This window comes from Chroicocephalus ridibundus, chromosome 8, assembly GCF_963924245.1.
Source record: "Chroicocephalus ridibundus chromosome 8, bChrRid1.1, whole genome shotgun sequence".
Taxonomy (NCBI): domain Eukaryota; kingdom Metazoa; phylum Chordata; class Aves; order Charadriiformes; family Laridae; genus Chroicocephalus; species Chroicocephalus ridibundus.
Window position 1 is genome coordinate 24583094 of NC_086291.1, and position 25477 is coordinate 24608570.

The window sequence follows — 25477 nt, forward strand, 5'->3', positions numbered from 1 at the left end:
TCGCAAATATATTTCCTAGATTTTTTGGGTTTTTGTGGCAAATAGTAAAGTGTACTTTTCTCAACAGTAGTAGTTTCTAACAACTGTAATAATTTTTTTTCTAGTGTACTGAAGCATGTTTTTACCAAGATCTGTTAAAGTCAAGAGGACTGCTGATGACGACAAAAGTTGTACAGCTAAGAAAAATAAATTATCTTCTGGAGGATCTTTGCTAGAGGAGACCACCAAGTTCCAAGACTGTAAGTTGGTTAGAACAGAAACCTCTGCTTCAGGATGCAATTTGAATGAAGTTCAACAAGAACACACAGAACCTGTAGCTGGAGAGCTTGGTGTTGCTAATACAACTTTGGGAAAGGACAACAAAAATACTGATGAGGATAGCTCTTCGGAAGAACCCATAAAATCCTTCAGCAAATCGCAGCGTTGGCCAGAACCTGGAGAACCTGTATGTGTTGTGTGTGGTCGCTACGGAGAGTATATCTGCGATAAAACAGATGAAGATATTTGTAGCTTGGAATGTAAAGCCAAACACCTTCTACAATCTCAAGAAAAGGAAACAAAGCTAAAATCTGATCAACTCACAAAAGCAGAATCTCAAGCAGAAACTCACCTGCTTAATACACCTTATTTCTACCAAGATCATTCCTTTATTTTAGGTTTGCAAGATGAGCAGGTTGAGAACCTTAAACTGCAGCTAGGTATTGCTGTCCAGGGCCAGCAAGTTCCAAGACCTATTGTAGAGTTTGAACACTGTGGTTTTCCTGAAACTTTAAACCATAATTTAAAGAATTCTGGCTATGAAGTCCCAACTCCCATCCAAATGCAAATGATCCCTGTTGGACTATTAGGGAGGGATATTTTGGCTAGCGCAGACACAGGCTCTGGAAAAACAGCAGCCTTCCTACTGCCTGTTATTATGAAGGTTTTGAAAGAGGTAATGAAACTTTGTGTGTTTTGAGAAATGTGGTTTGCAACTTTGTCTCTTGGATTTTCAATGTAACTGAGAATGTAATTGCAGTGGTTTTTTTACTGACATTCAGTGATTTATTTTACTTTTGATTGATGGAGCGTTGGTTCTTGGAGGAGGGAGGGTGTTGATTGTTTTTGATGACTGAATGTTTTTTCACTTTTGGTCAGGTGATAAAGCAACTCTGTAAATATTACCTAGTATACAGTTTCTCCTTGTTAAGAAATGTAGCTAAATTCTGTGGTAAACTTTCTAAACGACTTAAAATAGAAAGTGAAAATAATTCCAGGCACTTTGCAAGTAGTTGTTCCTATATCTTGATATATGAGATGTCTGAAAGAGATTTTTTGTCATTTACACAATTTCACAGCATAATTTCTGTTGGAATATGTTCAGCTGACCATCAAGTAACTGCAGGAATTTGGGGTTATATAATTTCTGAAATCCTGTAGTTTTACTGTCTCCCCTTTGATACTTTGGGAAAAAGCAATTAATAAAACTTTTGTTTTGTGAAGGACATGAATGTATGATGAGAAGTACATGAGAACCTTGTGTGTGGTTCAGTATTGCTTTTTTGCTTTAGTGGCTTTATTCAAACAGAGATGTATAAGAATATATGTCAAAATTCTGGACCTGACGCTAGTTGATATTTTGGACTGTTTAGATGCCTTTATATGTATATCCACACACGTATAAAATTTTTTTAAAATTAATAATTTAAAGATTATTTAAGTAACTCTTTTAATCTCTGAAGTACTGTAGCATTAGTTTTAAGAATGGAAGCATTATATTGGAGCATTTAAGAACAGGAGTGTTACACTCCAGTATCTTCTCTCTCTGATTATCGTTAAAGTCTGCAAGACAATTATATGCTTATAATAACATGCACATAATTGGAACCTCAATGAATAATACATAATTTCGCTACATGATCTTTCTGATTCTTCATCTTCAGGGTACTTTACAAGTTAATGTATTATGTCAAGAAAGAATTTTATTTTGTTATTTAAAATAACTTTAATTTTTAATGTAAAAGAGAGATGAGGTGTTAAGAGCATAAGGGTAATCTGTGTGTGAGATATTTGACAGTTCCTGGCTTCTCCACATCTACATAGATAACTTTTTTTTGTGGTGATTAAGTTGTTCAGTTAAACACTCTTGCCCAGTTGAAAACAACTCAAAAAGCCCTTCTTGGCACAAGTATTTAATGATGTAGTTCCTTTGATGATGTAGTGGGAAAGGAACAACCTTCTACTGTTGGTCACTTGTAAATATTCCAGTGAAGACCAGAAATAAACAAATACCATCCAGAAAACCGTTAAGTGAATTCATGATTGTAGTATCAGCATATGAGAAGGCTTTGTTTATTTGCTGAAGAGGTGATCAGTATTAATAATTAATAATGCATCTTGGAGCTAGACCATTATTCTGCCTTCCCCGCCCCCCCTTCTCCCTGTTTTACTTTATGTTCTTTTTACTTTGTTAGTAAGTGTTAACTGGAATTAGGAATCTATGTTAATCTGAGAGGAATTACTACTTGTAATTTTATGTTTTCTGGGTTTCAGAAGTATCAGTGGGGTGACTTGGTTGAAGATCCTTATATAAAAGGAACAGGAAAAAAAATTTAAGACTGTACCACTTTAATGATTCGTCTCTACCTGGCTGACTAATAGTGGGTCAGAGGGGTTATTGATTTTGTTTTTAAATTTCAGAGACATATGTTTTTGCTGTGTAAAATTCCTATCACTGCTTATCTTCTTTGGCTAATACTTAATGTTTTTACTTAGTGGTGTGCCAAGACTTTATTTGAAAATACTCTGTTCCTGTAATATCAAGACTTCAAAAAAATTTTTGTATGATCTCTAGATTCAACTAGCATCCTGTGTTTTGAGTTGATGTGGAATTTATTCTGAATTTATGTTACCGATGCAGTGCAATAACTAAAATAGAAAAAAACCCAATCTTTACAAATGACTACTAGCTTTCTGGGCCTTTTTTTGTGGTCACGAGGCTATTCTAACTTTGCACTTACACATGCATTAATTTTTTTGTTTTCAAAAGTTGAGTAATTGAGGCATAGACTTCTTTGGCTTGCATTGTTAAAGGTATAATCCCTTTCTGTCTTCAGATAGAAAGGATATTAGCAGTCTAATTGTATCCACAGTAGCTGCACTATGTACTTTATAGTTTAGTATTGGGAGATTGAGTCGCCCAAAAAGCTTTCTCTCTTAGATAGAAAGCTTTTAATCTAAATATTAAAGCAATTCCATGTTCAACAGATTTCTTCCCCTCTTTCTAGACAGAAACTCCATCTGCCCTTATTTTGGCACCAACAAGGGAGTTGGCAATTCAGATAGAGAGACAAGCTAAGGAACTGATGGCTGGTTTACCAAACATGAGAACAGTTCTCCTGGTAGGAGGTTTACCACTGCCACCACAGCTTCACCGTCTCAAGCAAAGTGTTAAGGTAAGGACTATACCGTGGAAAGATCCTGTGGAGAGTTATGTTCTCATGACATTCACAGAAAAGAAAAATGCAACTGTCGACATGCATAGACACACAAAGATTTGTTTTTCCTAAGTCTGAACTAGTAAAATGTTAGCTCTTGAAAATGTTACAGTAGTACTTTTTTTTTTTTTTTTACATTTTGATGTCTGATTAAGCATATAATAGCTTTTTTTGGTTTATAAAAAGTTTCGTGCATGATATTGCTGGTTTCAAAGACTGAAATATGCCATGTTATTAGACAAGGAGTTGTAATTTACGTCAAAATTTGTTTTTAATGCAGATTACATTGCTTGTATTTAGACACTTCCACTAGAGTTCTAAAAGGTACATTTCCTTTTGAAGCTTCATGATTTATTAAGTTACCTGTTCAAGTTTTAAGCCTTATTTGAACGTAAGTAATTTCACTAATTAGTGCCTTTCTCACCCATGTGCTGTAACTTTACGGTTTTTCTAGGACAGTCATCTGTCCTTTCATGGAATTTCTAACCCCTGGGTTTTTTTTATTTATTTATTTGTTTGTTTGTTTTTCTTTTGTTAGGTTATAATAGCAACACCTGGAAGACTACTTGAGATTTTAAAGCAAAGTTCTGTTCAACTGTGTGGCATAAAAATTGTAGTGGTGGATGAAGTAAGTTTTTAGTTATTAGGGCTGTATTGTGGGTGCCTAGTCAAACTGATTAAACATACAGAGTGTTCATTATAAAGATGAAATGTATTTCTTAAGAGAAAAATTCAGTTTTTAACACAATCTGAAATGTGTTTGAACAATGCATGTTCCATTGGTTATGAAAGACTTAGATACCTGACAGGGTAATACTTATAGACCAGTGTGAACCATTTGTTTTTAATTTTCTGACTTAGCTTTTACTGTGACTGAAAATACTCCTGCATTTGGATTACTTGCCAATCATACACATTATGGTGGTTCTGTCAATTCAAATTCAGGAGTCTGCTGTTTATGGAAAAATCTGGTACAAATCCAATATTTTTCACTTAGGTGGATACCATGTTAAAAATGGGTTTCCAGCAGCAAGTATTGGATATTTTGGAAGACATCTCTCACGATCATCAAACCATACTGGTGTCAGCGACGATTCCAGTGGGCATTGAACACTTAGCAAATCAGCTTCTGCACAATTTTGTAAGAATAACAATTGGAGAAAAGAACCTGCCATGTTCCAATGTTCGCCAAATTATCTTGTGGGTAGAAGAGCCATCTAAAAAGAAAAAGCTCTTTGAAATACTAAATGTAAGTGTACTATTTTTCTCATAAGAACAATTTATAAAATTATTCATGTCTCACATCTCTGTCAGGTTGTCATCTTTAATTCTAATCTGCATGTAGTGAAGAGGTGGAGTGAGGTTAAGCATATAACTGCACTAACTAGTTCAGTAGTTCGGCCACGTAGGAGCTTTAATGGCAATTTCTGGGATTACTCCATCCCCATCGCTCACACCTCCTTCTGTGCAGCAGCAAACTGTATTCCTGTGCTGGGATCCAAGTTAAAAATGACAGTTTTGATATTTTTTTTTTGTGATTCGCAATATGGCATGCCAAAGATTTGTACTGGTTATCTGTGAGTGGTAAAGGAGCAGGTCTTTGATCTTAAACTTTCTTTGCTGCTTTATGGCCTGGGAGTGGTTTGTCATTTTAAACGTCATTAAAGCAACCAGTGAGAAAGCTAATTTAATTCTTCAATTTTTTTTAATATGAATAATAACATATATCTTTATGAGTATTTTGCAGGGGAATTTTGGAGTGTTGGCTGAGGTTATCCAAGAAGTAAATAAGAATCTTTAACTGAACCTCAGAACCTAAAGAAATGCAGAATTATTATGTAATATTTAAAGAAACATAAAATAAAGCTTCTGACTTCTAAAAAATGCATGTATTGATATAAACTTGGGTTCTGAGTCTACAAATCGTTACATGTTTATGATGTACAGATTCGTATAGTTTCATGGCTGGTATCTTGTTCCTTCTTATCTCGAGCCTAAGAACATTTATACATCTAAAAGCGGTTAATTTTAAGAGATAATAAGCAGAATAAATTGAATCAGAGTTGGTGATTATGAGCAGCAAACTGTTGTAATACCTTCTCACATAAACTGTTTAATTTTACAGGATAAGAAACTCTTCAAGCCTCCAGTGTTGGTATTTGTGGACTGTAAACTAGGAGCAGATCTGTTGAGTGATGCTGTTCATAAAATTACAGGATTGCAATGTACAGCTATGCATTCTGAAAAGTCTCAGGTGGAAAGAACAGATATATTACAGGTTTGTGCCACCTAAAGTTATGGGGGTTTTGATAGATTTAAAATGGCCAGGTTTTTTAAAGGTGACTTAATTTGAGTGAGTTAAGTCATAATTTACTGCTTCTCTGTAGTAAAACCTGAAGTATTGCTGGGGAAGAGGAGAGACAGGTGGGACCAAGCAAAACTGTAGATAATAATGCCATTTAAAATGCAGATAAATACTGGTGACTATTTCCTAGATTATTTGCTTTGAAATGGGAATTTAAATATGTGTTTAACTTTAATTGATGATTTTTTTTTAATTAAAGTTGTGGTTTTCAGCTCTCTCTAATTACCTCTGTGAATTGTATTCCTATTTAAATCAAGAATACAAGGGGACCATTCTTTCTTCTGCAATCCCACTGGGTGTGTTCTTACACTGCATAACTAACCCTAGCCTATGTTTGGAGAGGTTCAAAATACAAATAAGGAAAAAAGAATTAATTTTTGTTTATTCCTCCCTTGCCAGGGATTACTTAAAGAGAAGTATGAAGTTATAGTAAGTACTGGAGTCCTTGGACGAGGGCTTGACCTTGTCAATGTCAAACTGGTAGTAAATTTTGATATGCCTTCAAGTATGGATGAATATGTACATCAGGTAAAGAAATAAATTGCTAAAGCATTATTTGAAAAGTATACTGAAATGTGACATCCACCTATGGAAATTTAAATTTAGATGTAAATAGAAAGATTATTTTCCTCTTCAGAATATTGTTTTCATAGGAAAGAAAGGTGCTGAATTTCTCTTCCATAAGCCTCTTACATGAATTACTAAAAATCTAGAACACTGTTCTTGTATCACTGTAGAACAGTGTTCTTATATCAATTATGTTTGCAGTATTATTCTTCCTGTTTTGTACTGTCTTGTGTCATATTGTATCTATAGAAAGCAGTTTACCATGTTTTTACTACCTGTGTGAAGAAGGGCCAAATACCCCTCTTTTCAGCTGCAGCTCATCTGCAGTGTGGGATACGCGTGTCATACAATCGGGAAACCAATCATGAACTTTCTTTTCATTCCTCTTCCTACTCCAGTATCTCCTCTGATTATTTTTTTTTTCCTGAGGATTTCTTGCTTTAAAAAAAGATGGGGTGTAGGTTGCACATATGTGTGTATTTATGTATATGTACACATCCTCTAACCCTAGTTTGCCTAGCAGATCAAGAGAACTCTACTGCTGCGTCCAGTTTTGAGATCATCATTGCAAGAAAAGCCAACAAACTGGAGAGAATCCAGCCAAAGTCAGGGGGCTGGTGCACGTGACAAGTGAAGAGAGGCAGAGGGAACTGGGCTTGTTTGGTCTGGAGTAGAGATTTAATTGCTGTTTTCTATTTGGTAATGGGAGGTTACAGAGGAGGTAGAGCCAGACTCTTCTGGGAGATGCACAACGAAAGGACGAGAGCCAATGGTCACAACTTGCTGCAGGGTGAATTCTGGCCTGATAACAGGCCCAAATTTTCAAAGTGAGAGTAGCCAGGCAGTGGAACAGGCTGCCCGGAGAAGTGGTGAGGCCTTTGCACTTGGAGGCACTCAAAACTCCATAGGACAAGGCCCTGAGTGAAGTGATATAACTTTGAAGTTAGCCCTGCTCTGAATCAATGGGAAGGACCTCTGGAAGCCGTCCATTCTCATGAACTCCTGAAGCGTTCTGAGTACACCTCTGTAGTTTTAGTTATCTTTCTGATAAAGTTTCAAGCAAGTAGTAAATAAATAAAAATGGTCTTTCCTCGCATCAAAACTATATCACTGTTAACATACTATCTCTTCCTAAATAGAGGGTCTTTGTAGATTCTTTTCTGATTTGTTCAAGCACTTTGGATAATACTGAGAAATAATTTGTTACTTGCAAGTAAAAGGCTTTTTTTATAGTCATGCTTGTACATGTTGTGCTTGATACAAGATACATGTATGTGGCATTGCTATAGCAAACATTTTTTGAAACATTTTGTTTGGACCAGATTTACTATAAGCCTTTGCCCATAGATTGTATCCTGTATCTGCGTATCAATACCGGACTTCTGGTGTGTCCCATAAGCCAGTTGTAATTTTAGATGCATTTAAACTAAAGCTGCATATCTGCATATCCTGAATTCAGGAAGTTATTAGAACTTTGTGCTTAGAGGATGAAATAAAGAGGTTTGCTCTTGTTACTTAGATTAGTTGCTGTTTTATAACAGAAAATAAACTTCAAGGATATTTGAAGGATTTCCATTTCATATTAATAACTTAAAATGAGTTTTTGCTTTTTCAGGTTGGAAGAGCGGGGAGGTTGGGTCACAGTGGAACTGCAATTACTTTTATCAATAACAACAGCAAGAAGCTCTTCTGGGATGTTGTGAAGAGAGTAAAACCAACGGGCACCATTCTTCCCCCACAGCTGCTTAACTCCCCATATCTTCATGACCAAAAGAGAAGGGAACAACAGAGACTTAAACAATTACAGAATAGCCTTGTAACAGGAGATAATATTATGGACATTATTAGAAAACATGACAAAAATAATTCTCAGAGGTAATAAAGATATATTTATAGTTATCTTATGTAATTACAATGAAAGTGTGATTAAAAGTAAACAGAATTATGATGCCTTGTATATTGCCTTTTTAAAAGAAGTTTATTTATATACTCAGTTTTTTAAGGAGTCTCATTTTTATCTCCTCTTTATTTTGAAACAGCCTGTTTTGTGTTTGAATTACAGTAGTGCCTAGTAAAAATACTCTATGTAACCCTTTTTCAAAACCAGTAGTCTTTGGCCTTGCTTGCAACATAAACGGAGAAGATACTTTTTATTTTGTTGTAATGTTTCCGAATAATCATTTCAGACTTCTTGTGAAACACACTCTTCCAGTAATTTTTATGTCACTATATTAAGGCAAAGGACACCCCCCTACTGCCCCCCCCCCCCCAAAATAAAAATTAGTGACAGATTAGTCTCTGAAAACAAGCCTCAAGCTCTTCCTGTTAGTTTATGTAAATGTTTCCAGGAATCCTCATTATGTTCTCTGGGGGTTTCTTGTGAACACGTACCAAGTTTTGTTTGTAAACAGTACTGAAAGTTTAGTTTCTCCTTTATTGCCGGTGAACCAGTTAAAAATCCTGCTCAAGCATTTTGCAATAGCGGAAATACTAGTATTAGTATAACTTCATTATGGATGAACAGAATAAACCACATAAGTTAAATAAGAAATTTGTGTTCTTATTTAATGAAACATTATAGTTAATGTATAACTGATCATATGTACTTACTTACTACTGATTCAAGCATAATTTGCCACGCTCTGACACCAGATGCTCTTTCATTTTTTTCCAGAAATGAGAGCAAAACCATATTAGGGTAGCGTTGTACAATTTACCATCCAAAGTCTGAGACAGGTCATAATCAAAACTTCACCCCTTTTTTTTTTCCCTAGTCTGAGGCTTGAGAAATCAGTTTCATCAGACCTTTCACGCTGCTGCGATGCATGATCCCTTTTTGGCAGATGGAGGTGTCCCAGGTCATGTCACATGTCCCCTGTGCACTCTATGTTTACTCTTTGGCCAAAGGATAGCAATATGATAGACGTTGTTTGGTAGCAAACTAATTTTTAAAAGCTTTCCCCAACTAGAACCAAGAAGAGTAGCTCTTACCTGCTGCAAGACGGGTGACATAAGTGTGGCACTGGTGCCAGGTGTTCTTTAACAGATTTATATAGTTATTGATGACAAACTCCTGCTATGAATTCTGATAACCCGAAATACGATATTTATTATGATTTCTACTATTTTACATGCACTGTTGCTACTGCTTTAACATAATCCCACATGGGGAAAACCTCAAGTTTTTAACTCCCCCTCCCCTGTGCTTTGTCTTTTGTCTCCCTCTGCTGGATTTTCTTTTTAAGCTTTTTCCCATTAACTCAGTTGTACAGTATTTATAAATGCCAGATCTTTTATAAGACGCCTATATCCTGCCACCTGTCATTTCTAGCGGAGGTGTCACAAAGCGGTCGTCGTTCGTCTCCCTCATCCCGTAATCCCCACGCTTCCCGACGATCTCGCTGTTTCTGACGGGCGAGCCGGCGAGCCCCGCGTTCTCCGTTAACGGCTCCGTTAACGGACCGGCGGCCGAGCGGGGCTGTGGCGGACATTTGAGGTGTCCCCGGCGGCCACGGGCTCCCCGCCCTGCCTTGCCCAGCCCGGGCGGCGGCGGCGGCGGCGCTGGGGCCCGCCCCTCTCTGACGCAGTGCTGGCGGGAGCCAATCCCCGCGGGCCCGGCGCATTCAAACAGGGCAGGGAGAGGGCGCGAGCCGTATCCTGAGCGGCGTGTGAGGAGGGGCTGCCCTGAGGTGAGGTGAGGTGAGGTGAGGGGAGGGGAGGGGAGGGGAGGGGAGGGGAGGGGAGGGGAGGGGAGGGGAGGGGAGGGGAGGGGAGGGGAGGGGAGGGGAGGGGAGGGGAGGGGAGGGGAGGGGAGGGGAGGGGAGGGGAGGGGAGGGGAGGGGAGGGGAGGGGAGGGGAGGGGAGGGGAGGGGAGGGGAGGGGAGGGGAGGGGAGGGGAGGGGAGGGGAGGGGAGGGGAGGGGAGGGGAGGGGAGGGGAGGGGAGGGGAGGGACGGGGCTCCCTCCCCGGCCCGCGGTGGGTGTCCCTGGAGCACCCCGCGCGATGGCGGGCCGTTGTTTCGGGAGCCGCGGAGCTGGGTGGGCCAGCGCTGGGTGGCGGGACGACGAGGCGCTGCTCCGCGGAGTCCTCTTAGGCCTGCTCAGCCGCCACTGCCGCCTCGCCGCCTCAGCGGGGCTGAGGGGCGCCTTCGCGGGGCGGTGGTACGACAGGTCCGTGGCTGTGGCGAGGGTCTTATGAGGGCTTGCCTGAAGAGGGTGGGTTTGCTGAAGCGTACTAAAGATACCCATTTCTCTTATGCTTTCACCTGGCTTTGAACACTTGCGTTTCGTCTCTCATTAGTACTTGTAGTCAATTAATAATTATGAACGAGTGTACTTTTAACAAATCTTGAACCCTATTTTGGAATGAAGGGGCTTTCAGCGGGGAGATTAATTTTTTTCTACAGAAAAGCTTTATGAATATTTGCAAGGCACAGCTATAGCACCAGGAGGGGAGAATTTCCCTTTTTATGCTAGTTATTTTAAAGCTGAACAGAAAAGATGGAGTTTTCTGAAAATGCTAAAGCATTTCACAGTTTACAACCATGTTTATTTACTGACTGTTAGATGGAATCACAAAATGTGTATTTTACAACTCATGTAACATAAGTAGCTTCCTGTGTCAAACTGGATTGAGTAATGAATATACTGTGGTTTGAAATTCTTGAAACTTGCCTTGCAGCTCTTGAGAGATGAAAACTTTGTGTAGTCACGACATGTGTAGAAGTGGATGACATAAATTCTGAGAGTATTTCAAGAGGTATAACTTAAAAGTGTAGCATTAAAAGAAACTTCTATTGGAGCAATGGTTGAATGGTTGTTTCTATTGTTTCTACATCACTTGCTCTCGTCTTGGTTTGCTTTTTTTCCCCTGACCATCTGCTTCTTTTGTTAATGATATATGCAATTTTTGAAGGATCTAAGGCAGGTGGTTTCCTGTTGACTTATAATAACAAATAAATTGCAGCTGTTGTATAGTGGATAGTGATGTTGAACCTGTAACAACAACTATGTACAACAACCTGTACAACTATGATGCATATACAACAGTGAAAGCATTCTTTTCTATACAGATTGGATTTATATAGCTTTCTAAATATTTACATGTAAAAAGGATGTGGAATGCATTTTTACAGATCTTCTTCTGCCCCCTACGCTAGGTATCTTTTTGTTTTGCTATGCATGTAGGCACTATAGTGAAATAAAATAATGTCCAAATGTATTGTACTAGTCATCTCTATTAACTGTCCTATTCTGATACTGGGGTTTATATATCAAAATCCTGAAAAAAACCCCATCTGCTTTCTGTGTTCACAGATTTCCTATTCAGTGTTAATAATTTTGTTGTTCTATTGGAATCTGTTAGTCATGAAACACTACGAGCATAAATAGTTGTCAGTGAATGGAGGCACAATCTTGGATTTCCTTTCCTTTGGGATCATGGTAGATCATTTGGAAGAAATGTCCATGGTGAACTTTGTTGCTAAATAGTTAGATCATTCTTTCTACCAACTGGTGTTTCTTTGTGACGTTTGATTTAGTTTCTGAAAAAAAATAGAACTCAATAAATGGAATCAAATAGGCTACTATTGTCAGAAGCAGTTGTTCACATATAGAAGAATGACTTTTTTTTTTTTAAGTGCTGGAGATGAAGGGGATACTAATTGTTACTAATATTTTGGGAAGTATATGCAAAGAGCTCCCCATGCACCAAAACATAACTCCCACTGGACACAAGCATCATAAAAAATTTTTGCTTTGTCTCCCCAGATTCTATAAGAAGAAGCAACTGGAAATAATCTTTTAGTAAAGGTGTTGTACTTATTAAAACCCTAATGTTAGCTTACTGGAAGACAAAATGCCTATTTACACACTTCCTGCAAGAAGTTCCTCTGAGGCACAATGTACTACCACTTTGCAGAAGACTTCTTCACAGAATAACTTTACCAGGAGCAAAGCATCTGGGCAGCAACTGAAATCACAGATGTCAGGAGAAAAAAAGGATAGTCTACTTCCGTGTTCTCAAAATAAGACCGAGGAACTAAATAGGACCTATGTGATTTCAGCCTGTAAAAAATTGACTGACACATCAACTGTATTTAAACCTGAAGGCAGATTAACACTCCAGAGGAGAACTGGAGCAAGCAAAAAATCAGTGTCTACTAGCGAACAATTGCATACAGACAAAACACAGGGCATCGAAAATACACAATCAGAGAAAAAACTTACTCTGCAGAGGTGTGTGAGGACTGGCTCTGGAGAGAAGAGTAAAATTAATGAGAATACTATGCCTGGAATAAATAATGACATTGCTGCACAAAGAAATTACAAGATTGCACTTCCACCAAATATTAATAATAGTGATACTCATGATGTTAAACAAAACTTAAAGTTAGCTGAGGGTCAGTCAAGTACGAAGTTGCAGCATAACCTGAACAGCAAGGATTCCTTTGGGTTTGTTGATGGTCTGTCTGAAAGTGATACCTGCACCCATTTAAAGTACAGGACAAGCACTGCTGACACAAAGTTTCAAAATGAGGTTCCTAAATCAGAACAATTAGTTACCTCGAAATATATTAATAGGATATCAGGAAAACAATTGAATGAGAAAGGTGATATAAATAAACAAGCTGGAAAGCAAAGGTTGCAACGCTTGATTATAAACCATAATAGTTTGGAAAGACCAAGGACACCAATGAGAAGTTCAACAGAAGGCTTTAAGCTTACACCAAAGAACCGCACTTCTCAGGATCAACTGTCCCTGTTTGCTTCAAATAAACAAACACCTCGTCTTCAAATTCTAGCCCAAAAGAAAACTAGCGTCTCCAGCTCTCCTTCTGTAAGTAGAAGTTCAAAACCAAAAGAGACCACAGAAATTCTAGCTGAGAGCAATAGCACTGACAAAGATGTTTTCAAAGTGGAAAACAGCAAAGTGATTGTAGCTGTGCGTGTACGGCCTTTCAGTAACAGGTTTGTATCCTGGACTTATTTCTGATGTTAATAGTAGCTTTTATAGTGTATGTTGATTCCTGCTTTGTAATTTTCAAATTGCTTAATCGTTGACCCAATAGGGATATAATACCTACTTTGAAATTAGCCAATATTTCATGCAACATCAAGATAAAGATTTTATTAAGAGATTGAATTCACTTTATAGGCATTTGGGGCTATTGCTTTACATATTCAGTAGCTGAAGTATTTTGAGCTTGACTACTTTGTATGTTCATTGGACTTTTTTTTTTTTTAAGAATGATTGATGAACTTTTTATTTTCCCTAAGGCTGTTGATTGAAATGACTAACTTAAAGCATGTAGCTTATGTTTTTTAAATTTTTTTTATTTTCCTCCCCCTTCCATTCAGAGAGAAAAATGAAAACTCACTCCCTGTAATCTCCATGAGTGGTTCAGAGGCAGCTGTACGAAAACCAGCCACAAACCAAGTTTACAGTTTCAGTTATGACTTCGCTTTCTGGTCTTTTGACAAGTGTCATCCTAATTTTGCAAGCCAAGCAATGATTTATAAGACTTTGGCAGTGCCGCTCCTAGAAAGAGCTTTTGAGGGATATAACACTTGTCTTTTTGCTTATGGACAGACTGGTTCTGGAAAATCATACACGTAAGTTCCTAATAATAATTGTTAAAATTCTGTAGGAGCTGATTTTTATGCAATGTAGTGTTGAAAATAGATTATATGGAAAAGATTTTGTAGCTATTGAATTGCGTTAAAAGGTTTTTGTGTATTTAAAAACAAACATATAACTAAAACAATATTTGTAATAATTGAGACACAGTTAGCTGTAGAATATTTTTATGTACTTGACACTGACCTCTTTCTACATCTAGTGAAGAAAATAAAAGCCTTTTCGACAGATTTTAGTGAAGAAAAACATTTATTAATGCAGAGAGCTTCTCAGACTCTTCCAGTGCTGTTGTTCACCGCTGTCTGCTATTTTGTGAGTGAAGTGACATGTTCTAAAGTATATTACGCTTTTTTGGATGAGATCTTTAAGAGACCTTCCTAATTATTGTCCTGACTGTTTCAGAACTTAATAAATAAAAAAAAATCCAGATGTTTGGGCACTGCATATTGGAAATCTAATCTTTACCCAAAATAATCCCAGACGAATAATGTTTTGAGGGTTTATAGCCAATTTTATGTACCTTGTGTATATTTTTCAATAGAATGCCTAGTGAACTGTTTTGTTTCTAACCATGCATCTATTAAAATCAGTTCTATAAGCTTTATAATTCTCACGAAGTACTACAGACTTTTAAGTATGTAGCTGAGAATCAGAAATGTTTCTATTCACTTTATTGTAGATATAGAACTTATACAGAGGTAGGATTTTCTTTTTAAGTGGGAACTCTATTTTTACTTGTAACATGTATTTACCTTGGCCTAAAAGAAAGGTATGCTCAATATTGCAATTGTTATCCTATTTGTAGTATTTTTTTCTTTTCCTCCACCTTCAGGTAAATAATTACTTGCCTTCACCCCTTTGTATTTTCAGCAAGGCTGAAATTCGTATCAGCGATAACTGTCTTGTCAGGTCTACAAACAAACTTCTGCTGACAACTATGTTGTGCAGCTGTGTGTGTCTCTAGACTGTAGCTGAATTAGTCCAGTATGCTGGTGTTCTGCAGTGGCAGAACTAGACAGGAAAAAACCATGCCAAAGTTGGAGAAGGGCTTAGGTTACTGCACTGGCAGGGTGCAGAGAATATAAAATGCATGCAGGTTAGGGTATCAAATGTCTATATATTTGCTGCTTATAGTACAAGTTACTCTTCAGTTGCTGTAGGGTTTTGACTTAGGTTTTCAACCCACTTCTCAATGGATGAATTAAACATGTGGACATCACCTTGTCCAACTCCCTGCTCAAACAAGAAACAGCTTAGATCAGGTTTATTTCTGCTGCTTATTACATCCGTAATTTGGAAACAAATGGCATTTCAACTTTAGAGCTATACAATTAATATTAAAACTAGCCATAGAGGGTTACAAAACTGAACTAGCAGGTTTTTGTAACTACAGGATGATGGGATTTGATGAAGACCGAGGAATAATTCCAAGACTTTGTGAAGATCTTTTCACTCGAATAGCACAAATGGACAAGCACCAGGTAGTATGCTTATGCTGTTGACCTTACGTTGAATTATGAGGAATCTGATGCGTTCCATTATTTTGATACCTGTTTCATTCTTTCATTTCATACCTTAGTGCTGATCCATTTATCAATGTCTGTATTCTTTTGCTAATTCAAATCTTATTTTTCATAGTAGCTCTGATTAACAGGGTTCCCTAAATAGTCAAAAATCAATGTTGTTTGGCTTCCGTAATGATGATAATGTAAAAAAGAAATATGAGCATGATATTCTTGATGTGTCACTAGACTAGGATTCTTTCCTCAATACAGCATGTCTTACAAAGATAAGATTTATGTAAGGAAAGCTAAAAAGAATCCTAGTGGGTTCCATGCTTTCAGTGGAGACATAAAATAGAATAAAAAAATATGAATTTATCTTTAAACACTTTCACATACCAAAGTGAAATATTTTAATAGTATTCTAGCTCAGAATTCTTGCTGAAATAAAAAAAAAATCAACTACCCCCACCTGGATTTTTTTTAAAGTTTTCTTTGTAAATAATGTTTTGTTTTCTTCTCTTTTTTAAGACTAGATTTTTTTTGTACTATATGAAAGAGTGGTCTTCTGAGAGGGGTTGGGAATGCTTCATCTGATCACAATGTTAATTCGATTTTATTTCCTGTCCTACACCTATGGTATACGGGATTTAAAAACAACAAGGTAGTTAATCCTTTCCAGAGTGTTTTAATCATAGAATACCAGGTTGGAAGGGACCTCAAGGATCATCTGGTCCAATCTTTCTCAGCAAAAGCACAGTCTAGACAAGATGGCTCAGCACCTGTCCAGCTGAATCTTAAAAGTGCCCAATACTGGGGAATTCACCACTTCTGTGGGGAGATTATTCCAATGGTTGATTGTTCTCACTGTGAAAAACTTTCCTCTTGTGTCCAATCAGAATCTCCCCTGGATTAACTTGTGCACATTACCCCTTGCCTTTTCCATGTGTGACTCCTTGTAAAAAGGGAGTCTCTATCTTTGTAGCCATGCTTTAAATACTGGAACATGGTGATAAGGTCTCCCCTAAGCCTTCTTTTCTCAAGGCTGAACAAACCCAGCCTTTCCTCAAATGGTAGGCTTCCCAGGCCTCTGATCATCTTTGTGACCCTTCTTTGCACCCTCTCCAGCCTGTCCACATCTTTTTTGTATAGCAGGGAGCAAAACTGAACACAGTATTCCAGGTGTGGCCTGACAAGTACTGAGTAGACTGGGATAATGACTGTCTCTGCTGGTGGTGCCCCACTTGTGACAGGTTGCCAGTTTGAAAAGGAGCTATTTACCACCACCCTAATGAAGGGTTACATTCTGTTTCTGCCCCAACTAATTGGTGTAGTAATGGTAAATTTAGAGAATCGTAACTTGAGACACAATTAACTTAAACTCTTAAATTTTTTTTTTAAACTACTAATTTCATGTCTTAAGAAGAAAAGACCTGAACTGAGAATGCAGGTATGCGGGAGGTGGGTTTGTGGGAATTCTTCATGTATATTTATTTTCCTGTCTGACAGTTGTTAAGGCTTGTCTAAGACTGAATTTCTAGCACAGAATGACTTTTGAGGAACCAGCTTGACTACAGTACAGTGCCTGAGATTTGACTTGTGTACCTAAAGCTTTCTGTAGTACTAACACAAATCATAACTTCTGGTTAGAAACTCTGAATGTCTTTTAAAATTGTGAAAAGGATTAGAAACATATATTTACAGTTTTTCTTGGGTAGTGAGTATCTAATGCAAAACATGCTGGTGACAAAGACTGCTTTTTATATTCTTTTTCTCTGTATGTTTGTCCTCCATGTCTGTAAGGACTGATTTGCAGGTCAGTACACCTTGACATTCAGTTAAGCTTATGCAGGCGAACTTTTCTAGTTTTAACTGCTCCAAATTTCTTTATTGCTTTATGCTTAGATTCTTGGCTTTGAATCCTAATACCAGTGATCATGTAATATTCTGATCCTGCAGTAGATTTGATAGACACTGAGAGATCTTAGAAGGTGATTTATTACTGAGTTTGGCTAGAGATTATAACTTCTAAAAAATGCAGAGATGATAGATATGTTTGTTATTCCTTTGCTTATTCATTGTGAACAATGATTCTACTGCTGCAAATTGTCTTGAACCTTGTATTTCTTAAATGTTTTAGGGTTTTTGCTGTAATTTTCCTTGTCTTTTAAAGGAAATTCCATTTTATTAAAAAAAAAAAAAAAGGAAAAAAGACCTGGATGCCTTCAGAGGAAGGAGATGTGTTTTCATGAAGGTTGTTGTTCAGTACTTCTTAAAATTGCTGTAGGTAGAATCAAGGTTTACCTTTCTGTTAGGTCATTCCGTTCCATGTCAAGTTGTTGACAACATCAATCCATGCGTTCTCTGTTACGTGTATCATGCTGTAGAAGCTCAGTCCATAAGGGAACGAGACTATTGCAGATGCAAACAAAACTATATTTTCATGTACTAAAAACCCAACACTGAAACTTCTGAGGTGGATGTATACACATTTTTTTTCTTAAGCTTGATAGCTCTCATCTGGGAATGGCCGTGGATAGAATTCCAATAAATTGTGTTCTTGGCAATAGCAGATCCCTAGTTTAGAAAATAATTTCTCTTGGAAAGTCCCTTCAGTACAAATGCTTGTAATATTGAATAGCAGGATCTGGTAATCTAGGTTAATTTTTGAAACAAAGAATGATGAAAATGTTTTGTGGACTCTATTAATAACTTTTTCATTGTTAATTTTATCAGATTTTGTATCATCTTGAAATGAGCTTTTTTGAAGTATACAATGAGAAAATTCATGATTTGCTTGTCTTTAAAGCTGAAAGCGGACAGAAGAAACAACCAGTAAGTTGCTCACAGAAACAAGTCTATGCATCATCTCAAAGTAATGGCATTTATTCTGTAAACAAAAATGCAGAAATGACAAGTGATCACTGTTTTGTTATCTAAGTACCTTAGATTGTTGTGAATAATGGGATTCCAGTAAAAAAAGAAATCTCACTGTGCGACTTCAAGCAAATTGGTTAGCACCTCAGAAATGCTAAGCAAAAAAAGAAAAAAATCTTGCTGAAATTGAAACAAAACAATTCAGTAGAATCTCTCAAAATTGTTGTTAACATCTCTCCTTATCTGCAAAATGAAGGTGATCTTATCAGCCTTTATAAAAAGTCTCTTAAAATATTATCTAAATCTCCAGATTATATTAAGACTCTTCTGTGCAATGTAATTTCAGTTATAATCTTGTAATTTAAATGGAATTCTAAAATGGAAGCATGACAAAGTCAGGAGGCTTCCAATCGTGTCTGGTGGGGGTGGGGAGAAGGGGGGGTGGAAAAAAAAGTATTTGCCTAATGGTATTTGATCAATCAGTCTCCTGAATTCTCAGCACTACTGAACTGCCCATTCACTTTCTGAAAATACCTGTGTATTGTTTATCTACTGGCATGCCTGTTTGCCACTGATTCTACGCGTCTAACTGCAGTCCGTAGTCTACTATAGTACATGCTTGTTAATATTTGCAAAGGGAAATTTTTTCCCCACTTTGTTTCCTGTGTGTATTTACATTGCCCAGATACAGGGAACTACTATCATATAAGAGCTTAGCACCAAGATGGAGAGTATCTTTCAGACTCTTTGCCCTGGATAATTTACTGCTTAGAGCCATGGGGCTGTCAGGAAGTTCCTTTTTTTTTCCTGTTGGTCGGTTGTTTCCCAAGAAGCTGGAGGAGGGAAAAGAAAAAAAAAATTAATTGGTGACCTGATTAACTAGTTAAGGATCACTAGTTAAACTAGTTTAGCTAGTTTTTAATGCTTGTGTGTTAGAATTTGTAGAACCATAAATTAAAGACATTTGTGTTAAGTAGGAGACATAGGGAGGAATTTATCATGTTTGATTTATTAAAAGAAGAAAAATACTTTCTGTACTTTGACATATGAACGCTATACTGGCCACTTGTGTGGAAACTATGGGTATTAGTTTATGATAAAGAAGATATACTACATTGAACTGGCTGTTGAATTATGTAGACTAGTTATATGGAAGTAAAGACTATACTGTCTTGTTTGTAGTAGGAGTGCTTTCATCTGAGTTTTGTCAGTGATTTTGAGCTAAGCTATTTAACTTGAAAACCTAGTAGATTTATATAGCAGAAAAGATTATTTTTTTTTCTTATGTAAATATCTTGTATAAGATACGTGTTCTTGCAGCTAGCTCTGTGACCAATAGCCTGGTGCAGTCTGCTGTGATTTTTCAGGCAGCTGGAAAAATTTAGTTGTTGGTATTTTCCTGAAAATATTGTTCTAGATGATTCATGCTGAGTTTCATTGATGATAAACGTCATACTAGCGATGTAGGTAGACTTTCTCGTAATTTTAAGATATTCCTGAATGGTAGGTCTAAAAAATGCACTCCTAATAATTTTTCTTTTAAAATTATTCTTACCAGCTTCGTGTAAGAGAACATCCAGTGTTAGGACCATATGTGGAAGGCCTGACAGTGTAAGTCTTAATTGATCTCATTTTAATAGATGTATGGTGTAATTCTGAACGAGGGTGCTCATTATTATGTTGAGGCTCTGGGAAAGCTTGTGTACTCACCAGTAAATTAGGCAAGATCTTAGTATCATGTAGCTTTACAAAAATGAGTACCCGTGTCTAGCTTGACTTGACGTATTTCCTTTAGTGTATTGCTTTAGTGAAACAAGTGTGTGTCAGTCTCAAGACGACTGGAGCTGTCATGGTATATTTGTATTGTGTCTGTATCTGGGGAAATGTGTCAGAACTCAGGTAGCAGGGAAAACTGTAGAAAGAAAACAGTCTAAACCCAAACTTTTCTTTTTCTTCCACCTTAGGAATGTTGTCAGTTCTTACTCTGATATCCAGGTAAGAGTTACTTAGTTACCAAAAGGGAATACAAATATTTCTACTTGCTCCTTCCTTCACTGCTGAAAGCTAAATTCCATGAATGGGAAGAAAATGCTTTACAAACTGCCCAGTAGCCTATGATATTTCATCTGATTAAAAGGATAATGAAGCCTAGTCCTATATAATGGAGCTAAGTAGATGCATACAGGCAAGTGTCACTCTCTTCACATGGTTATCTCTTAAACTTAAGTTTTAATTACTCCCTTATAGAGTCATCGTTTGTGTTAAGAACTTTATTTGCAAACATTTCAATCCTCAGTTTTTGGTTTAATCCTGATTTTAATTTCTTACAGAGTTGGCTTGAACTAGGAAATAAGCAGAGAGCAACAGCTGCTACAGTAATGAATGACAAGAGCTCTAGATCCCATTCTGTCTTCACCCTTGTCATGACGCAAACCAAGGTATTGCTAGGTATTTTTTATCTGTTCAAATCAGGTAGTAAAAAGTTGTTTTGTGTGCTGCCTAGAAAACTGTTGTAAGAATATACTTGAAGATTAATAAAGCACAGGTCATTTTAACTTGGCACATCGAAACTTGTTTTATTTTACACGCTTTGAGTAGATTCTGATGTGTCTGTGCTACATATGTTCATAGCAGCAATATAAATATATCTAGACTGGCAGATCTAGGAGTAGTTCTAAGCTTCTGAGTGTGAGTTTTGAGATGTAACTGGAATCCAAATTAAGGACAGACCTAATTTCACATTGTTTCCAATACATCGTAGCTTCTAAGAAGGCTAGGCTATGCAAGGTGGATAGCTGTGCTGAGTTCTGCAGGTGATGAGCTGGGACAATGGTAGGAGATGGAGTTTCTGCTCAGTTTCAATACAGTTCACTGAGTAAATGTTTTGTTGCTTTAGGATACCTTTCACCCAGGTGTCTCCAGGATATAGGTACTACAACTCCTCATCTGATTTACAGATGTGTAAGAGACAAAACCTGACTTAGTGAGATGGGCCTGAAAACAAGTGAAATAAGTAGAGCTCCTCAGAAGTCTACAGACTGTCAATTTTCTCCATTCACAAATAACTTGTTTGTTTGGGGTTTTCTTGGTTGGTTTAATTTTTTTGTCCAAATTTCCTAATCTCCTTCCTGCTTCCCCTCGCTATTCTCACCACTAGATTATTTCATTTCTCTATCAGAACTAGTCCTGAGGCTTTTCCACTGACTACTTAGCTGATCTTCATTGGTCAGTCAGTAACAGCTTACTGGTTTCTGTGGGTATTGGATAGCTGCGATAGTCAAACTTCAGACCCAAACCCATAGTTTGCCAATCTGTTGTTTGTGCAGTTTATGCTTATAGAGTTATTCAACTGCAATCAATTGATACTATGGTTAAAAGTCTGAACTTAGTCCTCTCCAAGGGATGTATGTGAAGGTATCCTGTCAAAAAGTAAATGGAAGTGTCAGGTTTTTTTATGTATTTAAAGTGTGCAGCTTGTTAGACTTCTTGTCCTCAGGCTTTTTATTTTTGTTTGAATGCAAACATCTCCTTTTCTAGGTAGAACTTGCGGATGAAGAAAAATGTGACCATAGGCTTACCAGTCACATAAATCTAATTGATCTAGCTGGCAGTGAATGCTGCTCAACAGCTCAGACCACTGGAGAAAGGCTGAAGGTAAACCAAAACTGGAAATCTGTGGAAAAGGGCTGACTCCAAAGAATACCTCTAAACTCCAAAGCATCCTCACCTACAAGGACTCTTGGGCAGGAGCTATAATTATAAAAGGATATGTAGCCTTTATGCTTATAAGTATTGCACAGCTTTTGCTAGTGAGGGCGGATGGCCCTAAGAAGCTGTTTTGACTGTGCAATATGCAGGTCGGGTCTTGCTTAGGACAGCACTCCCCATGCTATGCATGCCCCATAATCCTTTAGAAGGAATGAGAAAAACTGTCTGTATGACTTTCCATATCATGAATTGCATGGAGTTGGGGCTTGCCCTTTTTTGGGGGGATTTCAGTAAACAGAATTTCTAATAAGAGACTTTCTTTCAAGCTGCCTTCAGAAGTTTGGTTCTTAAAACTGCTTATTTTCAAAGCCAGGGTTTCTCTTCTTTCCAAATTAAGATCTTCTAAGATACTCTTGCATCTGTTTTTTTAATCAGTGGTGACATTTAATATGGTAAAGCTGTACCATACATTGAAATAAGCACAATTAAATCAACAGTACAGTCAAAAACGTTGTATAAGAAAATACAACTGTATTATAATTATTTTTATTTTCGCTTTGTGTAGGAGGGTGTGAGTATCAATAAATCACTGCTAACCCTTGGAAAGGTTATTTCTGCACTCTCTAAACAATCTCAAAATGGAAATAAAGCTTTCATTCCTTACCGGGAATCTGTCCTTACTTGGTATGTACACTTCAGAATTTTTTATATAGAAATAAAGGCTTTCTCAGATTGTGGATTCCTCTTCTATTCACGAGACGTTGCTTCCCCTCCCTCCCTCCCTCCATCCCTCTCTCCCTCCCTCCCTCCCTCTCTCTCAAATGATCTATGGAGGGAAGAAATTAGCCTGTTGCATCAGGCTAAGGTAAAGAATAAAACAGGACTTTGGTTTGTATTTTAAGTAGCTAACAATCGCTCCCAAAAAGTAGCAAGACCCTAGGTACTTTGTATTTAATCTATTCAGATTGAGAAGTTTAATTTTTATGTCAGTGGAAATTGACTTCTACTCTCCTGTCAAATTAAGGTTGTTAAAGGAAAGTCTTGGTGGAAATTCACAAACTGCTATGATTGCCACAGTAAGTCCAGCTGCCAGCAGTACAGAAGAAACGCTCAGCACTCTTCGCTATGCAAAACAAGCTTGTTCAATTTTCAACATTGCTAAAGTAAATGAAGATGTGAATGCTAAGCTAATCAGAGGTGAGGTTGATATCTGCCGTCTTTGAGGATATTTCATTTGTGTGTGTGTTTAACTTATTGCTCCGTAAGAGTTGTTACTACTAATAATGTATTGTGTTGACTGACCACTTGTCAAATAGGCTAATACAACCTAGGGTATCTTCCTTTTAATGTTATTCTTCTTTGTGAGTTGTTTTTGGCTTTTTTTTTTCCAAAGCGCGGACGATATCTTAGACTATACTTGAGAACCTGGAATGGGGAAAGGTGTTTAATTTTTAATTTAATAACAGGATAAATTTTCTAATTTTGTACTGAAATGTCTAAACCCTATTTTGTCTTAATTTTTTATGTGTACTGTGTGTCTGGTTTGTCTAATGTAGAATTGAAAGCTGAAATTGAAAAACTGAAGGCAGCTCAGAAAAGCGCTCTGAACACTGATCCTGAGAAATATAGACGTTATTTGCAGGAAATAACATCTCTGAGGGTAAAATTGTATCAGCAAGAGAGGGACATGACAGAAATGCAAAGGTTGGGCAGTTGTTAATGTCTTCCTTTAAAATAGAAATGGTAAAATTCATATGCTGTAATTTTTCTCCTAATGTGTTGTATTATTTTCCCCTTGATATATTTAGGGCCTGGAAAGAAAAATTTGCACAAGCAGAAAAAAGGAAATTAGAAGATATAAAAGAATTGCAGGTACATTTTCTTTCTTCGCTTCACTTTCTATAGGAGGTTGTACAAAAAACACAACATCAACAAGCCTTGCATGAGAATTAGAATAGTTGTAATATTTGGTTTCCTTAATACTATTCTTTTAACAGACTACTGTGACTTCTTAGAAATAAATAATATAGACATTTGAATGCACTAAGTAAATTGTTATTTTATGCAGAAATCTCTTTTTATCTAGAAAGCAGGAATTGCATTCAAAATGGACAATCGTTTACCAAACCTTGTCAATCTCAATGAAGATCCTCAGCTTTCTGAGGTGCTATTGTATATGATCAAAGAAGGAGAAACTACAGTTGGAAGGTGTACACCAAATTCAAAACATGATATCCAGCTTTCCGGAGTGCTAATTGCTGATGATCATTGGTATGTAGTGTTTTTTTTTTTTTATACTTGAACTGAATGAAGAAAATATTTCTTCTCACCCTTCCCTTTCTTCTGGAGTCACTCTTCCTTCTGGCAGTAACAAAATATGTTTTCTAATGAGGGAAATACTATTTAGGGATAACTTCTGTATTGTTCAAGGTTTAAGGTAACTTCCTTCTGTTCCCTCTAGAAATCTGTTAACCAAGGTAGTTAAGTTTCTTTGTTCATTTCATTCATGTAGCGAACTCTTCTATTCATGTAGAAATGCTGGAGAAAGACCTGATCAAATGATGCTGTGTGATAACTCTCTTACATTAAGTTCAGTGGAAAAGGGAAATGCCATGACAGTTCTTGCTTAAAACTAACTTGGTCATATTGAAGAAATACGGTTTAAAGTACATTCCATGCTATTGATCCTAGATAAAATCCTGGAAGAAACTTAACTAATCAATTACTAAAAACATGGAAGATGTAGGTATGCTGGGAAATTAAGCATTATCAAAGAAATGCTCAGATGTCAGGGTATTTTAGTAATTTTTTATCAGTGGATTCTTCTTGGATTTAGATACCTATTCTCTTCCAAAATATAAGTTGTCACTCTTTCATTATGTATGTTTTAACTAAATAGTATGAAGACAATCCATATCTGGAAAAACAATAACAGGACACTATCTAAAGCATGAATTTTAGTCTATTAAGAATCATTATTTGCAATTAACATGAGCTGCTGATATCACAAATATTTCTTGTTTTCAGTGTTATAAAAAATACTGTTGGCAAAGTCAGTATTATTCCACTGAGAGATGCAAAGACATATGTAAATGGGAAATGCATTTTAGAGCCAACAGTTCTGCATCATGTAAGTAATTGATTTGGTAAGAGTAGTATGTGCACGTGTGGATTTCTTAACTTTGTTAATATTACAACTTCAAACTGCAGGTTTTCTTAGAAGGCTCTGAAACTGTAAATATTTGCTCTTCCTCTTTGATTTCTAGCCCTACCTGTTATGTAAATTTGCTTATAAACTAAAAGTTATAGAACAAACTTTTTTTTTCCACCCCATTTCCCAATAG

At 37.0% G+C, this 25477-nt stretch overlaps 2 protein-coding genes across 10 annotated transcripts in view; both read left to right on the forward strand.

The window, feature by feature from the left end:
* Nucleotides 1-8947, forward strand: part of DDX59 (DEAD-box helicase 59) — a 28949-nt gene extending 20002 nt beyond the window's left edge. For 6 of the 9 annotated variants that reach the window (XM_063344262.1, XM_063344261.1, XM_063344266.1 and 3 more), the window contains 7 exons: nt 105-934; nt 3267-3434; nt 4015-4104; nt 4474-4725; nt 5602-5754; nt 6241-6369; nt 8024-8945. In XM_063344262.1, coding sequence (XP_063200332.1) covers nt 116-934; nt 3267-3434; nt 4015-4104; nt 4474-4725; nt 5602-5754; nt 6241-6369; nt 8024-8287 — 1875 coding nt within the window. In that variant the 5' untranslated portion in view covers nt 105-115 and the 3' untranslated portion in view covers nt 8288-8945. Of the gene's footprint in view, nt 1-104; nt 935-3266; nt 3435-4014; nt 4105-4473; nt 4726-5601; nt 5755-6240; nt 6370-8023 lie in introns of all 9 variants that reach the window. The other 3 variants (XM_063344260.1, XM_063344259.1, XM_063344267.1) reach the window with 2 other exon arrangements.
* A 1096-nt stretch (nt 8948-10043) lies between these two features.
* KIF14 (kinesin family member 14) overlaps nt 10044-25477 on the forward strand; it is a 30438-nt gene continuing 15004 nt past the window's right edge. The window contains exons 1-15 of the mRNA XM_063343976.1: nt 10044-10097; nt 12177-13376; nt 13767-14021; nt 15440-15527; nt 18285-18383; nt 19984-20036; nt 20390-20420; nt 20756-20863; nt 21963-22079; nt 22699-22817; nt 23158-23330; nt 23690-23837; nt 23942-24005; nt 24220-24404; nt 25161-25263. Of these exons, the coding sequence (XP_063200046.1) occupies nt 12265-13376; nt 13767-14021; nt 15440-15527; nt 18285-18383; nt 19984-20036; nt 20390-20420; nt 20756-20863; nt 21963-22079; nt 22699-22817; nt 23158-23330; nt 23690-23837; nt 23942-24005; nt 24220-24404; nt 25161-25263 (2655 nt within the window). The 5' untranslated portion in view covers nt 10044-10097; nt 12177-12264. The remainder of the gene's footprint in view (nt 10098-12176; nt 13377-13766; nt 14022-15439; nt 15528-18284; nt 18384-19983; nt 20037-20389; nt 20421-20755; nt 20864-21962; nt 22080-22698; nt 22818-23157; nt 23331-23689; nt 23838-23941; nt 24006-24219; nt 24405-25160; nt 25264-25477) is intronic.